This window comes from Leptonychotes weddellii, chromosome 8 (assembly GCF_054177405.1).
Source record: "Leptonychotes weddellii isolate Sample4059 chromosome 8, ASM5417740v2, whole genome shotgun sequence".
Lineage (NCBI taxonomy): Eukaryota > Metazoa > Chordata > Mammalia > Carnivora > Phocidae > Leptonychotes > Leptonychotes weddellii.
Genome location: NC_138376.1, coordinates 90,387,519 through 90,405,154, shown reverse-complemented (window position 1 = coordinate 90,405,154; position 17,636 = coordinate 90,387,519). Strand labels below are relative to the sequence as shown.

The following is a 17,636-nucleotide window of genomic DNA, read 5'->3' as shown; positions in this document are numbered from 1 at the left end:
GTCCAGTTGCATGTAGGTAGAAACTGTTGCAAAGCTAGGAGTAAAATTCAAGACCGTTCAATTCTACAGCCGATGCTTTGCTTCTAATAATAATTTATTTAAAAAAAAAAAACTTGGAGGAAAACATTTCCTTAGTAATCTATTTTGTTCTAATTGTATTTAAAATGAAAAATATATTCATTTGTAAACCTTTTCTGGAAACAGAGCCCTCCTATTACCTTCTAGGAATAATCTCAGTACTAAATAATATCTCTTCTAAAGGAAAAACCTAACCTTTTATAAATAGGAAAGATTTATTAGTGATACCTCATTTACCTGGAGGTAATTACTGGAGTTGATTTTAGTAATCAACGTGTTAAACTTGAAAGTTAAAAAAAAACACACAAAGAGCTTCTCGTCAATGAAGAGGGCTAAAAGAAAAAACCCAAGACCCAGTAATTATGTGTGATCAACTTACAGTCAACAAGTAGCATAAATAGTATCCAGTTGGAGAGTGTTGGCAGAGATTTGTGTCAAAGGCAGCAAGGTTGACCTGATAGCAAAAAAGACAGTTGACCAGCCAAAGAAAAAGAAGAAAACCAGGACATCATTGTGTCACACTTAAGACACTTAAAAAATTAAAAATAAATTAGGGAACCTTTAGTAAAAATAGGCTGGTTAGTTATTTCTGTAACTTACAGGGTCATTTGCTAAGGCAGGAGCAGGCTTTGTCAATGGGGAATCCAGGCACAGCTGGTTGCTAGAGAATTCATGGAAATCTGGTTGTGTGTAGTGTGGAAGAATTGAAAGAACACTGGCCTTTCAGTCAAATGATTTATATCTAAATCTCACCTCTGTCTCAGTGACTTGTGGCTAAGTTACTTAAGATCTCTGGACCTCATATTCAAAAAAGGAATTACTGTCTTTTTCAGAAAAATGTGTGTTCACATCCTCTGCTTAGTTTGTAATCATATTACTTGTTTCTTGGAGTTGAGTTGTATAAGTTCTTTGTATGTTTTGGATATTAACTCTTTATTAGGTATATCATTTGCAACAGACATATGAAAAGATGCTAAATATCACTAATCATCAGGGAAATTCAAATCAAAGCCACAATGAGATATCACCTTACACCTGTTGGAATAGATAAAATCAAAAATGTAAGAAACAACAAGTGTTGGTGAGGAGAAAAAAACCCCTTGTGCACTGTCTGTAGGAATGCAAATTGGTGCAGCCACTGTGGAAAACAGTATGAAGGCTCCTTAAAAAATTAAAAATAGAATTACCATACGATCCAATAATTCCCCTACTGGGTATTTACCCAAAGAAAATGAAAACCCTAATTCAGAAAGATATATGCACTCCCGTGTTTATTGCAGCATTATTTACAATAGTCAAGATATGGAAGCAGCCCAAGTGTTTATCAATAAATGAATGGATAAAGAAGATGTGGTATATGTAAACACCACTGAATATTCCTCAGCTGTAAAAAAGAATGAGATCCTGCTGTTTACAATAACACGGATGGACATGGGAGTATAATGCTAAATGAAATAAGTAATAAATAATGAAAGACAGATAGCATATGATTTCACTCATACATGGAATTTAAGAAATAAAACAAATGAACAAATAAAGAAAAAAGAAACCAAAAAACAGACTCATACAGAGAACAAACTGGTGGTTACCTGAGAGGCTGTGGGGGCGAGGGGTGGTGGTGGTAAAAAGATAAAGGGGATCAAGAGTACACTTATTTTGATGAGTACTGAGTAATGTATGTATAGAATGGTTGAATTATTATATTGTACACCTGAAACTAAAATAGCACTGTATATTAATTATACTTCAGTGAAAAAAGAGAGAAAAAGGGGGAAAAAGGGCATTGTATTATGTGGTCTTGCAGGTCATTATCAGGGTCAACAGTCTGTGAGTTCTGTTAGATCACAAATTGTCACACCAGCACACCAGCCTTTAATCCCGAGAAATCTCCAATAAATAATAGGATTTGTCAGTTTTACCAGCGTTGCTTCTTACCCAAGGTAATAAATGGATCCTAATGTTATTGATGGAATGAATAGATAAAATGAGATGTGGTTTGTTTTTCTAATTGAAGTTGTTTTAATACAATTTGTTGTACATTGGACTTGAAAAAAATTCAATAAGGTATGAAAGAAACTATATTGTGCAAAGTGTTAGCTTTAATAAAATTTGGGAGAGTAAACCATTATACTACCAATTACTGGCCCTTATTTTCCCTGGTGTATGTGGGAAAAGGCTGTAAAAATATTTTAGAACCCTGTAAGTTTCTAAATTTTGGAAGACTGGTAAGTTAAGGTGAATAAGAATCTGGAGTTTACTTTTTAGGTATCTATTTGTAGTACACACATTATTTATAATTGAGCTGAAATATTAAAGAACTTTGAATATATGATATGAAATTTAAAAATAATATTTTTCAAGTAGAAATGTGAAAAAAATTAGTGCATAGATCTGAGGTTTAACCTACACAAATTGGGATTTACTAGAATCATGTACTGTATGTGTTCTGTAGTAGGTGTTCAATTAACAAATTCCATCAGTCCTAAAATGACATCAGTGGTACAGCACACCTTTATTATATGTAATTTTGAGAAAGAAAATATGTTGCATGTTCAATTTTGACATAACATAATACCTTAACAGTAGTCTTGGCTTGAGGTATGGATTGGTCTTACTAGTGCCCTTATTTCTTCCAAAGTATCTGGTAATTTTGGTAAGTTCTCCTGGCTTTGACTGTGTTTCTTGAGTACATGACAAGCAGTTTCTTAGCAAGTTAGTAACAAAACAGCTTTAATTGCTTGTTAGGTATCTTCCTTTCTTAAGTCACATAAAACATTCGGATGTAGCTTTGTAAGAAATAAGGAATTGGAGTCCTCTCTCCAAAAATGAGTATTTGCTTCACTGATTTTATAATTATACCCTGTGGCTCTGTTTCTTTGTCTTTCTGGATACTCAGTAACTGTTTTCAACACCAAATTATAATGTAATGTTTTTAAGGTAATTTAAACATCATTTAAACTCAGCACATATTTGCAACATGTACACACGGTTGAAATGACAGAGATGGGAATAGCTTTGACCAAGTGTGCTCATGTGCTGGCAATAGAAACTATCATTACTGCTAGCTGGTCCACTGCAGTGTATAGGAGGCCATCAATTGTAAAAGCAGACAAACACAAATTTCAAAACTCTTGACTTCAGTGATACGAAAATTTGTAAAAATGTGAATCTTAGAATTGATGAATTAAGGTGAATCTTACCTGAGTTGGTGGTAGCCTCAACTATATCCTAGAACTGTTGGTTTTGTTATTATTATTTTTTTAATGCCACAAAGCCCCTGAAGATTCATAATCTTTTTCTTTAGCTTAAAACCAGAGATAGATATATCAGTAGCCTGAAAAAGAAATGCCAGAAGGAATCTGAACAAAACAAAGAAAAGCAGAGAAGAATTGAGACCTTGGAAAAGTATCTGGCTGATCTTCCAACTCTAGATGATGTACAGAGTCAGAGTCTACAGGTAACATGAACTAAAATGTTCATCTTAGTATATGTGCTGCCGAAGCGAGCACCTAAAATGCTCATCTTTAAATAACATGAAAACCTACTACTTTCTTAAGTTGATCCTTTGGAAATTTCATAATTTTTATAATTTAAAATTTTAGTTACATGTTTGGCTAATTATGTTAAATCTATGTGTTTAATTGCTGTTTTGAGGATTAACTTCAATTAGAATTTTGTTTATTTAAGCATGAGTTTGTCTTTCTTATTAATACATGATTACCTTCCTAAGAAACCTGTGTTAACTTTTTACTTAACATCTACTCTAAAAGGTAATTTCTAAACCAGTCTAACAGCCCCATTTCATACACACATGGGTGCACCACAGTTCTGACTTTACCCAATATTCTCTGTGATCCACCAAAGCTCAACAAGACCTTTTTTTTTTAACCATCTTTCCAGATATTTGATTTGTTTTCATTCTTCTTAACCTTTCCATAAATTCTTACATCTTAGTCTGTGGTCTCCATTCACTCCTCTGATTTCTTCTGACCATTTTTCTTTCTTAACAATACCTCTGGTGAGTCTTTTGCGTCTTTTCTACCAACTCTGGTGAAGCCCGTCTTCTTGAAATCTTATTTATAAATCTGTTAAACCCATTCTTCAGTCTTTTCTCAGTTTTTCTCATCATGAAATTCTCAACCTCAGCACTATTGACATTCAAGGGTGGATAATTTCTCATTTGGGATTCTGTCCTGTGCATTGAAGGATGCTTAACAGCATTTCTGGCCTCTGCCTACTAGATGCCAATAGCACTGCTCCTACCCTCCTCCCTCCCCAAAACCAAAAATGTCTATAAATATTTCCAAGTATCTCCTGGCGGAAGAAATCACTCTCAGTTGGGAATCATTGGTTTAATCCGTGGAGTGTCATTGTTGTATAGACTCTAGACCTAGAATGGATTCTCTGTCTATATTAATTTATAAATTATAAGACTAAGAGAGGATAATGTCAGAAAAGAACTAAAGAAGTACCACAGGAGTTTGTATGAGTAGGAACAGAGAGGAATATAGATATAAAAACATGTGTTCATATTACTTTATACCCATTAGGTTGACCAACATAAAAAAACAAAACAAAAAGCATTGGTGACAATGTGGAGAAATTAGAATCCTTGTGTACTGTTGGTGGGAATGTAAAGTGGTATAGCCACTATGGAAAACCGTGTTTCCTCAAAAAATTATCATCAGTTTGCCTTCTGGGTAAAAGAATTGAAAGCAAAGTCTCAAACAGACGTTTGTACATGACATATGCTCATAATAACATTATTCACAGTAGCCAAAAGGTGGAGGCAACCTAAGTTTCCACTGATGGGTGAATGGATAAAATGTCACATACATATAATTCAGATATAAAAAAGAATGAAATTCTGAAACATGGATAAACCTAAATACATTGTGCTAAGTGAAATAAGCCAAACACAAAAAGATAAATACTGTACGAAGTACCTAGAGTGGTCAGATTCATAGCGACGGAAGATCAAAGGGTGGTGCTGGAGGCTGAAGGCAGAGCTGGAAAGGGAGTTGTTAATGAGCATAAAGTTTGTTTTGAGTTCGGTGATTCATCGAACAACAGTGTGAATGTACTTAAACACTGTGGAACTGTACATTTAAACATGGTTAAGATGGTAAATTTTGTTATGCATATTTTACCATAATTAAAAATAAAATTTTAAAAATACCCCCAAATTGAGATCATTTACCTTTCTATATCTGTCTTCTAGAAATTCCTTTTTTTTTTTTTTTTTTTTAAGATTTTATTTATTTTAGAAAGTGAGAAAGCGAGCATGGTGGGGGAGAGGCAGAGGGAGAAGAGAATCTTAAGCAGACTCCACACTGAGTGCAGAGCCTGAGGCTGGGCTCAATCCCAAGATCCTGAGATCATGACCTAAACTGAAACCAAGAGTTGGTTGCTTAACTGACTGCAACACCCAGGCACGCCTGTCTTCTAGAAATTTCTGACCCCATTTTTCTCCATAATCTCATTCTCCTAGCTCCCATTACACACAAAAGAGGAAATAAAGTATTATTAAATACTCTAGATAAAGTATAGTGTGATTTTAACCACAAGCCTGTTAATTGAGAACACTGTAACAGTTTCTAGTAGAAACACATTTAATATTCTATGTGTTATGAATTTTCTTAGCTTCAGGTTCTAGAAGAAAAAAATAAGAATTTGCAAGAGACTCTCCTAGATATGGAAAAAAAACTTGAAGAGATCAAAAAACAGTGTCAAGAAAAAGAGGCACAGCTAATATGCCAGAAAAAGAAAGAAAAGGAGTTGGTAACTACAGTTCAGAGGTAAGAAAACCTTTCGTAATTTTTTATGCTTACTTTTGTTATTCATATTTCTCATAAAGCATTTCACTTAAAATGCATTAATTTGTAGTTATTACTATATTGTTATCTTAAAGATGTACTCTTTAAAACTGTAAGTATTACGTCATTGAAACAGGTTGTCTCGGCTGTGATTTCACATCTTAATGCAATATCCTGACATCTTGCCAAAGGTTTTAGATGAGAATAGTTAAAATCTACCCCCCATCAAAAAAAAACCCACCAATTGAAAACTGAAAGTATTAACACAGTCTGATGGCTTTGCCAAAAAATAGGTACAAATTCTAGATAATAAAGAGGGCAGTCAAATACTCAAACCGCACTCCTTAATGTGATAGATTAAAGTGAAGTAATCGGCCCCCATTTTAACTTACTGCAGAGCAGCAGGTATGGCCATTTTGCCAAGTACCTTCCAAGTTTACTCACATATCTTGCCTCATGGTACTCTTCTCTTTTAAATTAATACAGTTAGAATGACAGGGAATATCACTTGTTAGTACATTTAGCTAATGTGTTTAAGCTGGAAAATTAATACTGGATTCCTGAAAAACCTAGAGAACTGTGTTATATATGCATCTACATGTACTCTCTGTTTTATAAAACTTAAACCTTAATAGATAATCAACTATTAATAGATAAAACTATCCAGAAGAATAAGACAATAAAGCAACAAAACTAAATTTAAGAAATACACTCTTCATGCTTTTACCAATTGTGTGTAATTCTTTTTTTTTTTTTTAAGATTTTATTTATTTATTTGAGAGAGAGAGAGAATGAGAGAGAGAGAGAGCATGAGGGGGGGAGGATCAGAGGGAGAAGCAGACTCCCCGCTGAGCAGGGAGCCTGATGTGGGACTCGATCCCGGGACTCCAGGATCATGACCTGAGCCGAAGGCAGTCGCTTAACCAACTGAGCCACCCAGGCGCCCCAATTGTGTGTAATTCTAATCAAAATCCATCTGATAATTCCACATTAATATTGCTTTACTACTTTGAAAGTTTTATATATGCCTCGTCTACTCTTTTCCTTAGATTTCAGTACAGAAAACCTCTGATTCTGGGACAGTTTAGTCTTTCAGGGTTTCTAATCTTAGCTGCAAAAAATTCATATACTTTTAACTTTACTTTTATTTTTGCCTTATTTTCTGCTTTCTTATTCTTTAAATTTCCTTTCCATAACTCCACATCTTATATTCTGTTGTCTAGTCTCAAAACAGCTTCCTCACCTCCACTTACTCAACCATATATTCTTTTTCTTTCATCTTAGCTGAAGTGAGAAGAGGTAATGTATCTGTTCTGTTTTATGGGGCATTTTGATCACACCTCAAGCTGTGCCATTTTATGAACAGAATTGGAAACACCTGAAAATAATTTGAATGTTTGTTTTGCTCCATTGTGTGCTTTTACATATTTAATATATTATACTTTCTCTTTTTTTATTTAGATTTTCTCTTTCATTAGGTTTTTAGAGAACATTGAGCCTAGTACTGTTGATTAGAAAGACTTAGTACAGTGCATTTCAGAATCCGTGTTTCATTTCTTTACCTCAATACTCTCTGATATGACAGCATCCCAGAAAATTTCTCTTGAATTCAAATAGATGTAAAGGATCAAAGAAGGTCTTCTGTAATTCTTCAGTACTTACATGGCTCTGGTGTCACTTGACTGTGGAGGTTGGGGTGTTATTTCAGCTTCCTCAGCTATATGATAAAGTATTCCTTGGTTCCAGAAGAACTTCAGATGTACATGTGACTGTGAATTATATTACATTTATCTGTGCCTATATAATATTTCTAAGTTAATTGCTTTATGAATATATATAAGAACTTCTGGTATTTAAAAGTCAGATTAAAATTTTCCATTAGAAATAAAAATGGAAGCAAAATATATGGATGGGGTCCCTAATCAATAGTCGATACCTTCAGTATTCAAGAGATTACTTTTCTAAGTGAGCATGCTTCGTAACATAAATGAGAATGTGTATGTGAAAGAAGACTTGTATGGTATTTTTTCATTACAGAGTACACTGTTCCCTTCTCATAGCTGGTTCATTTTTTTAAAAACCTAAATATAATTTATTTCTCTTGGAATGTTATAAATACGTAGAAGTAGTGTCTTGTCCCTGAATTGAGGGGAAAAAACTTATCCTGAAATAGAAATGATGTATTTTTCACTTTTAGACTGAAAAAGCAAATACTTTTATGATAAGTAAAAACATTACAAAGCAGTACACTGCGTTCATAATACATAAAAACTTCTCTGGTGCCATTATTTATTAACATTGGAAGCCCTTATTGTGCCATGTTAAGACTGCCAATTCTTTTTTTTTTTTTTTTTTTAAGATTGTCAGTTCTTTATCCAGAATCTAGATAATGGCATTTCTTTAACTTTTTTTTTTGAAAGAGAGAGAAAGCACAGGAAAGCCATAATATTTGAAAGAAGAAAGACAATGAAAATAACAAAACCCCAACTATAGGAAGTCTGCAGCTCTTGAATATTATAATCTAGAGTAGAACTATTCCTAGGTGTCTTTCTGTTTTGATTTTGGTCATTATTGTTAATGGCGTAGTTCCTTTTAACCAAAACATGACTATTCTTTCTTTCTCAAGACTAACACCTTTTAATCTTTTATATATAATGTACCAGAAGGGCTTCCTTTTGTTGTTTCCTCTTCTGCGTTGCAACTCTGTGCCATGAATAGCATGAGAAACTATTAGGTAAAGTAGTAAATAGATTGCTGCTCTTACTAATGAAGGAGAAATGTAATTCTACTGGTTTTAGCAACAACTGTCCTTATGAACAAACTTTTGTTGAGCTCAGAATGAAGGTAAAAGACATGTGTCCTTATTCTTGGGTTCCCTAACACATACATCTTAATCAAGGAACTCTGCTTTGGGGGGAGAAGGAAAGAACAGGATTTAGATTGCAGAGCTCACATTAGGGTCATGAGGAACTTCATTAGGGCCTAAGGATGTCACATACTAAGCAACTTTTGATTCTGATCTCAAATCTGCCATTTCTGAAAAGGTGATCAGCTTCCATTATATTTCTTACTTGTATGAAATGGAGGTACTCAAGTGTACTCATGTAGGCTGTAGGTCTCGATTATTGCCTGATTAAAAAATACTGTTGACCCTAAGAAGGGACTTCATTTATGTTGAAGTCATCTACCAAAATCAGCACACAGAGTGGATTTTCTTTATCTAATTGTCTTTCTAAAACATACAGCTTGCAGCAAAAAGTAGAAAGATGCCTTGAAGATGGAATTCGCCTTCCCATGTTAGATGCAAAACAGCTTCAGAATGAAAATGATAATCTGAGAGAACAAAATGAGAATGCTAGTAAGGTCAGTTCATGTCTTTGATAATAGATGTGAAATCTATATTATGTTGGATGAGTGTGTATAGATATATAAGTTACAGCTATTTTATTTTATATTTTTGGTAATAATAGCTTAGTTTGAACTTTTTATTTAGAAAGAAAGTGACACTTTAAGTAAATTTAAATAATTTAAATTTTTGTAAAAGCCAAACTAAGGAAATTATATTACTTTTTAGCAAAACGAAAGGATATCTTTTCCTTCCTAAATTATTGAATGTCTGTTTCAAAGTTATTTTTATAAATTGCAGAGTTTTATCAAGAACCAGAGGAAGACTTTTGCAGTTTTATGTATGTGTGATCTAAATCCTATGTCTATTTAAAGGATACTTGATATGAATACTTTTGTAAAAAAAAAAAAAAAATCAAACCCTGATTTTTAAAAGATAAATTCATTATTTCCTATGCTTTTGTTTTCTTAAAATATTGGTACTTTTAAAAAGCAATGGAAAAAATTTTGATTCACACTGATCTATTTCCTGTGTTTTAGATAATAGACAGCCAACAAGATGAGATTGAAAGAATGACTGTAGAAATTCAGGTAAGGAATGTTTTGAGCATATTTTAATTTAGCTGTGTGCTGATTTACTCTTAATGGCTGTATAACCTAAAAAATACTAAAGCATATATGTATTTATATGAAAAGATTAATAGCACTTGAAGTTGCAAATTCTTTAATCTTTTACATTTTTAGAATGAAAATGCTACTTGTTAAATCAGTTATTCAAAAAATCTTGAAATTGTTCTCTTTTTACCTTACCTCACTTGTTTTTAACTGGGTATAGTCTTAAATCAGTTATTCAAAAAATCTTGAAATTGTTCTCTTTTTACCTTACCTTTTTACCTTACCTCACTTGTTTTTAACTGGGTATAGTCTCCTGCTGAGGACACATTTGGTTAAGGTCATCAGTGATCTACTTATTAAAGACAATGGACTGTTTTTAGTCCATTGTGACTGGCCATAACACTTCTCTTGTTCCTAATAATTTTATGTATTATTCTTTGTATGTTATCCAAGTATAACATGTTGTTTTTGTATTTGTGTTTTTACCTCCTGCTTAGTTTCTTAAGAGGAGAGACTATGGTAGATCATATGGGTATCTAGAGCTTAGAGTGTCTGATTCATAATGTGCAACCAGAATTTGTGGATTAAATGTGTTTTCATTTTTTTTATCAATTTGCCAGATACTTACTGAGCACCTACATGTGTGCCAGGCACTGTTTTTGGCACTGGAGATTCATCAGTGAACAGAGCAAGTCTTTAGCCATTCTAGTGGGGTGAGATGGACAAAATGAAGATACAATGTCAAGGAATGATATGTAGTATTAAAAAAGTAGGGTAGAGAGCAATGACAGACAGTGCTTTATTAAATACAGTGGTCATGAAGTTTTTACTGGGGAAGTATATCTGAACAGAGATCTGGATGAAGATAACCAAGGGAAGGGCATTCCAGGCAAAGAGAGTCACCATTGCCCTGGGGTGCCTGGTGTACTCCAAGACCAGCAAGAAGGCTGCTAGTCTGAAGTGCATGATGGTGAGGTAGAGTGGTGAAAGGTGATGGTGGAAAGTAGCCTGGGGCTAGATCACATAGGGTTAGATGTTTTTGTATTTTATTCTGTGTATGATGGAAAGCCACTGGACATATTTTGCTGAATAATTTTCTTATTTTTATACCTCCTAAAATACCTTCCATTTTTAGGAAGTAAAAAATAAAAAAGATAAATGGTTTAAGTGTCAGAATTATAGACAGTCTGCTTTGATTGTCTTTTGGCCATATTAAGTGATTTATCATTTTAATCAAATACTAGGCCAGTTCAACAAGTGTGTGGGCCTGCTGTATTGGTTCACAGAGGTTATACTCTTTAATCTGTATTCCTGTAGACATAACTTCAGTTGTTCTACAAGCCATTTGAATCACAAAATGGTTAAGTTCCCTCAGCAATTATTACCTGACTCATTATAGACCATAATAAAAGAAATTTATATTTCACTTGGTAACATTTTCCGAGAAATCATTCAAATAAAAGTTTATCTCAATGCAAATTAGGGACAGTCAGCATTGTCCTTTGGTACTGAAATTTTGGTGGATAAGACTTGTAAGATTTTATTAATTTATCACATACTATCTCTCACATTATAGATTATCAGGATATATTTGTATCAATTGAAATGTGCCTTTTTCCTATTTATGGTGGCATCTTAATACAATTTACTCTTACACACCAACCATGTCTTTTAGTCACACTTGAATATGTCATGACCATATATAAATATGTAGAAGAATATGTAATTTATATGCCATTCTATTCTTTGACTTTAAATGTTTGTGTAAACATTTCAAGTTAAAAATTTCAAATTAAACTCATTAATTCTGTTGTCTTACGTTTTGAAGCAATGGGTATCTAAGTCATTCTGGCCATCTATCTAGGCTATACATCTAGTATATGGTTTGCTAACAGAGCAGGTAGCAAATGTTAATAACTGGCCATATTAGCTATATTTATCAAGATATTATTTGAATAGAAAATTATAGATGGAGACAAATATGCCTCAAATGGTAAGAAAATTTTTTGCTTAATGTTCCTTGTTAAAACTTATTTTTTGGCCCTTCACAGTTAAAAAAGCTAGGTTTTTTATTTGGTTGGTTGTGATGAATATAAAAGATGTATACTCTGTAAACCCCCATCTGAAAATATTGCCTATTCTAAAAAAATGGTTACCAATTTTTTACCTAGCATTGGAAACCACAGAGAGAATCCTAAAGAGAACACTTTGGTTTGAAAAAGTATTCTTGGGGCGCCTGGGTGGCTCAGTTGGTTAAGCGACTGCCTTCGGCTCAGGTCATGATCCTGGAGTCCCGGGATCGAGTCCCGCATCGGGCTCCCTGCTCGGCGGGGAGTCTGCTTCTCCCTCTCCCGCTCCCCCCTCTTGTGCTCTTTCTCTCTCACTCTCTCTCAAATAAATAAGTAAAATATTTAAAAAAAAAAAAAAGTATTCTTGTTGTTTTGTACCACAGTTAATGGGCTTATTATCAAGTCGATACACATAATAGAGCAGTTCCCTTCAATTACTAATTATTTAAAGCTGCCTAGTTTTTCCCCCCATCTGCTTACATAAGGAATGACCAGCCTTACTCCTCTGTAGATTATGATGTCCTTCCCATATGCTATAGCTCTGCTTTTAATTTCTTCAAATTCCTTTGCATAGCCAAAGCAACACAAAATACCTTATAATGAGTGATAGCAGAGAGCTTTCCAACATTTTTTAACATGAGGGATGCATTTTCGCTGTCAGTACAGTATTAAACTTATTGTAAAATTTCACTGCTATTACAGTTTGCGTATTCTTTGTTCCTCCACACTGCCAGGAAGTTGTTCCATTTTAGAAGGTTTAATAGACAAAACAATTGTAGTATTATTAGAATTTTCACTGCTTATGTCCCTGCAAACTATTGAGAAGACCAAATTTGTTCAAAGTTCATTTGGTTGACTTTTGGAGTATTGCATTGCCTTGGGTATAAGCAAGTTATTCTTACAGTTTACGTTTTATGACTTAAGAAAAAAAATAAAATCCCTTGCCGTGTTCATTTTATGTCCAATTTATAGGAGATAAAAATAAGGCATTGTTCCAGAGTGAAAGTGCTATATTTAAAATACAACTGTGGCTTACCACCCTTGTACCAGAAGTCAAATAAATATATACCTGATTTAGGCCAAGGGCAGATTTATTGGTTTACAGCTCTGGAAGTTCAGGAGTCTTCTAGTTATGTTGTCTTTGTTGTTGAATATAGAAAAGTAGTACTTCATGTAAAAGTATACACTGATTTTGAAATTGAGTTCAATGCTATAAAAAATACAGATTTATCTACTGTTTTGTTCACCTGACAAGAGGACAGTGTTAACTGGCATGAATAACTTGTTTATTCATTGATCCTTTAGAAATAATGCCTGTGTTTACATTTACGAAACCAGTATAGCTAAACTGTCTTCTTCTCCTACAGGTTTTTCTTCTGTCAGTATACAATATAAAAAGACATTTTGCAATAGAACATTCCCCATCATTTCCATAAATGTGGCTTCAGTCAGAATGTGAATGAGTTCTTCATTGGGCATTGCCTTCCTTCCTATTTATTGCTTAAAAGCATATTTTAGTTACATAATCCTGTTTCCAGTGAGCTGTTCATCATTGTATGGAACCATTATAAGCTTTTGGCAGAGGAGATACAGAGTAAAAAAGTTTATTAGGTGCACTCTGTTTTCCCTATGCAAAGAACTTTTGCATTTAAAGGGCCTTTCTAAGTTGACAGCTATCAATGAATGATCATAATGTTATAAAATACACAATGATGCTTTAAAGGTAATTAAGACTGTTCACTTTCAAAGCATGATTAGAAACCTCCAATCTCAAAACTGTTACAGTCTGTTCTATTTATAACACTTGAAGAGATGTTTTCATAGCCTCCAAAGATTTTATTCCAATTTTTAGCAAGTCTCTCTTAAAGCCTTCATCCAGAAGGTTTTCTCAGTAGAAATAGTGGGAAAATGAATCATAAGCCATTAGAATGTCTTATAAGTAGAATTTAACTTTGCTTTAACCTAAATAAGTTGATTTAATGTTTTCACATTATTATTGTGTGATGTTTATTTCCTATTTTTGTTATCTTAGTTTTGTGATGTGTCCTGACATGAAGTTCTTTCTGCTTAGTTTTTTTTTTGATTTTTAAAAGTTTTACCTTTGTGACATTGTTTTATAATGCACGAAAACCTAAAAATATTCTTATCAGAAATTAATAATAATTTTTGAAAGAACCTAGCAGCCAAAAAAAGGTCTTCTATCAAAGGAAAAGTAACTTTTTTAAAAATGAGCTTTATCTCCAGTGTTTGTATTTATGAGAAGTCCTTAATGTACATGTAGGCCTGTTATAGACACAGTATAGTTGTTGCTTAATTAAAATGTTAGAAAATGTATCTAAAAGGTGGATTTAACTTCTGAAAAGTTAGTTCTTTGTGTCTGAGGTGGGGAATGCAGAGGCAGGAAAGGGAGTCAGGTCAGTTGAATCAAGAAAGAATGTTCTGGAGCATGTTATCTGCCATGAATTGTCACCAAACCTGTATGAACATTTAAAGTATTTGGGATGCTTTTTAAAATACAAGTTTCTGGGCCCAGTTGTGAACCTGATGACTCAGTATCTCTGGCATGACGCTTGAAACATACATTATTAACAAGTTCTCCAGGCAGTTCTTCCTTAGCCGGTAAGCATTCTCATTCTGGAGCCATTGGGAAGTGCCGTCAGGGTCCTCAGGGGGCTCATTCACCAAAAGTGGGAATTGACTGGGAAGACTGAGATTTAAGAGAAAAAAAAAGGGAGGAGAAGGTAGTTCTGAGAAACCTGGGTGTGTTCCTGACACATTTAAACTGTTTTACATTGTGCTGATTTTTAAATAACAGCTCTTTTGAGATATAATTCACATACCCTGCAATTCACACATTTAAAGTATACAATTCAGTAATTTTTAGTATACTCAGATATATGGAACTAAGACCACAGTCAGTTCTGGAACCTTTTTATCACCTCATAAACCCCTTACCCTTTAGCTATAGCATTCCCTTGAACCCTGTTCTCTTCCCATCCATAAGCAATCACTAATCTACTTCCTGTCTCTACAGATATGCCTATTCTAGACATCTCGTATAATATGGGATCTTCTGTGACTCTTTTTCTGACCACGCCATCAGTTAAGCTCCATTAATTGCCAGCTGATTATTCCGTTGCTTTCAGTAATGCCCTGTGGTATAAATTGCTTCACAGACTGATGTGTTCTGGTTCCTCCGAAGGAAAAACTCCTTAGGTTAATGTTTGAGATTTTTTTTCTGTTCCTGCGAGTGCTTTTCCCAAGTGTCTCTTTCACTTTTTCTCTCTAGGAATCTAGCCAGCCAGTAGGTTAGCCTATACCTTCAATGAATCTTAACAGTTTCTTCCCAAATGCTTTTTGCCACAACCTCTACTGTTTTGTTTTTTGGTTTTTTATAAAGTATAAATTTATTTAATTTTTTATTTAAATTTAATTTAATTAACATATACTGTATTATTAGTTTCAGAGGTACAATTTAGTGATTCATCAGTTGCATACAACACCCGGTGCTCATTACTTCAAGTGCCCTCCTTAATGCCCATCACCTTAATGCCCTTACCCCATCTTCCCACCCACCTCCCCTCCAGCAACCCTGTTTGTTTCTAGAGTTGAGTCTCTTATGGTTTGCCTCCCTCTCTGTTTTCATCTTACTTTATTTTTCCTTGCCTTCCCGTGTTCATCAGTTTTTTTTTTTCTGAAATTCCACAGATGAGTGAAAGCATTGGTATTTGTCTTTCTCTGACTTATTTTGCTTAGCATAATACCCTCTAGTTCCATCCACGTCATTGCAAATGGCAAGATTTCATTCTTTTTGATGGCTGAGTAGTATTCCATCATATGTGTGTGTGTGTGTGTGTGTGTGTGTGTGTGTGTGTGTACAGACACACACCACATCTTCTTTATCCATTCATCTGTTGATGGACATCTGGGCTCTTTCCATAGTTTGGCTATTGTGGACATTGCTGCTATAAACATTGGGGTGCAGGTGCCCCTTCAAATCACTATGTTTGTATCCTTTGGGTAAATGCCTAGGAGTGCAATTGCTGTGTCATAAGGTAGCTCTATTTTTAACTTTTTGAGGAACCTCCATACTGTTTTCCAGAGTGGCTGCACCAGTTTGCATTCCTACCAACAGTGTTAAGAGGGTTCCCCTTTCTCCGCATCCTTGCCATGATCTGTTGTTTCCTGAGTTGTTAATTTTAGCCATTCTGACCAGTGTGAGATGGTATCTCATTGTGGTTTTGATTTGTATTTCCCTGATGCCAAGTGATGTTGAGCATTTTTTTCATGTGTCTGTTGACCATTTGTGTGTATTCTTTGGAGAAATGTCTGTTCATGTCTTCTGCCCATTTCTTGACTGGATTTTTTGGTTTTTGGGTGTTGAGTTTGGTAAGTTCTTTATAGATTTTGGATAGTAGCCCTTTATCTGATAAGACATTCGCAAATATCTTCTTCCATTCTGTAGTTTCCCTTTTAGTTTTGTTGACTGTTTCCTTTGCTGTGTGAAAGCTTCTTATCTTGTTGAAATCCCAGTAGTTCATTTTTGCTTTTGTTTCTTTGCCTTTGGAGACATGTCTAGCAAGTTGTTGTTGCAGCTGAAGTCAAAGAGGTTGCTGCCTGTGTTCTCTAGAATTTTGATGGATTCCTGTCTCACATTTAGGTCTGTCATCCATTTTGAGTCTGTTTTTGTGTGTGGTGTTAGGAAGTGGTCAAGGTTCATTCTTCTGCATGCGGCTGTCCAATTTTCCCAACATTTGTTGAAGAGACTGTCTTTTTTCCATTAAATATTCTTTCCTGCTTTGTTGAAGATTAGCTGACCTTAGAGTTGAGGGTCCATTTCTGGTACTCTATTCTGTTCCATTGATCTGTATGTCTCTTTTTGTCCCAGTACCATACTGTCTTCGTGATTACAGCTTTGTAATAGAGCTTCAAGTCCAGAATTGTGATGCCACCAGCTTTGGTTTTCTTTTCAACATTCCTCTGGCTATTTGGGGTCTTTTCTTGTTCCATACAAATTTTAGTATTCTTTGTTCCAGCTCTGTGAAAAATGTTGGTGGTATTTTGATAGATCTCTTCAGTTTTTGCGAGTGCCCTAAGGCTTGAACTTCACAGTCTGTTGCAGATGAATTCAGGTCCTTTATTTTATTTTATTTTTTTTGTTTTTTTGTTTGTTTTTTTTTTAAAGATTTTATTTATTTATATGACAGAGAGAGACAGTGAGAACAGGAACACAAGCAGGGGGAGTGGGAGAGGGAGAAGCAGGCTTCCCGCTGAGCAGGGAGCCTGATGTGGGACTCGATCCCAGGACCCTGGGATCATGACCTGAGCCGAAGGCAGACGCTTAACGACTGAGCCACCCAGGCACCCATTTTTTTGTTTTTTTAGTTTAATTTTATTATGTTATGTTAGTGACCATACAATACATCATTAGTTTTTGATGTGGTGATCCATGATCCATTGTTTTCGTATAACACCCAGTGCTCCATGCAGTATGTGCCCTCCTTACCCATCACTGGGCTAACCCATCTCCCCACCCACCTCCCCTCTAAAACCCTGTTTGTTTCTCAGAGTCCATAGTCTCTCATGGTTCATCTCTCCCTCCGATTTCCCCCATTTTTCCCTTCCTTCTCTAATGTCCTCCATGCTATTCCTTATGTTCCACAAATAAGTGAAACCATATGATAATTGACTTTCTCTGCTTGACTTACTTCAC

General features: G+C 34.6%; 1 protein-coding gene and 1 long non-coding RNA gene across 3 annotated transcripts in view; both read left to right on the top strand.

Moving 5' to 3' along the window:
- Positions 1-17,636, top strand: part of CEP85L (centrosomal protein 85L) — a 163,183-nt gene that overhangs the window by 113,974 nt on the left and 31,573 nt on the right. For both annotated transcript variants that reach the window (XM_081828873.1, XM_081828874.1), the window contains exons 6-9: positions 3,383-3,535; positions 5,722-5,876; positions 9,140-9,257; positions 9,780-9,830. In XM_081828873.1, the coding sequence (XP_081684999.1) occupies positions 3,383-3,535; positions 5,722-5,876; positions 9,140-9,257; positions 9,780-9,830 (477 nt within the window). The remainder of the gene's footprint in view (positions 1-3,382; positions 3,536-5,721; positions 5,877-9,139; positions 9,258-9,779; positions 9,831-17,636) is intronic.
- LOC145723090 (uncharacterized) lies at positions 9,838-15,115 on the top strand. The gene is made up of 2 exons (XR_014147919.1): positions 9,838-11,447; positions 14,973-15,115. It is a non-coding gene; the product is annotated as an uncharacterized LOC145723090 (long non-coding RNA).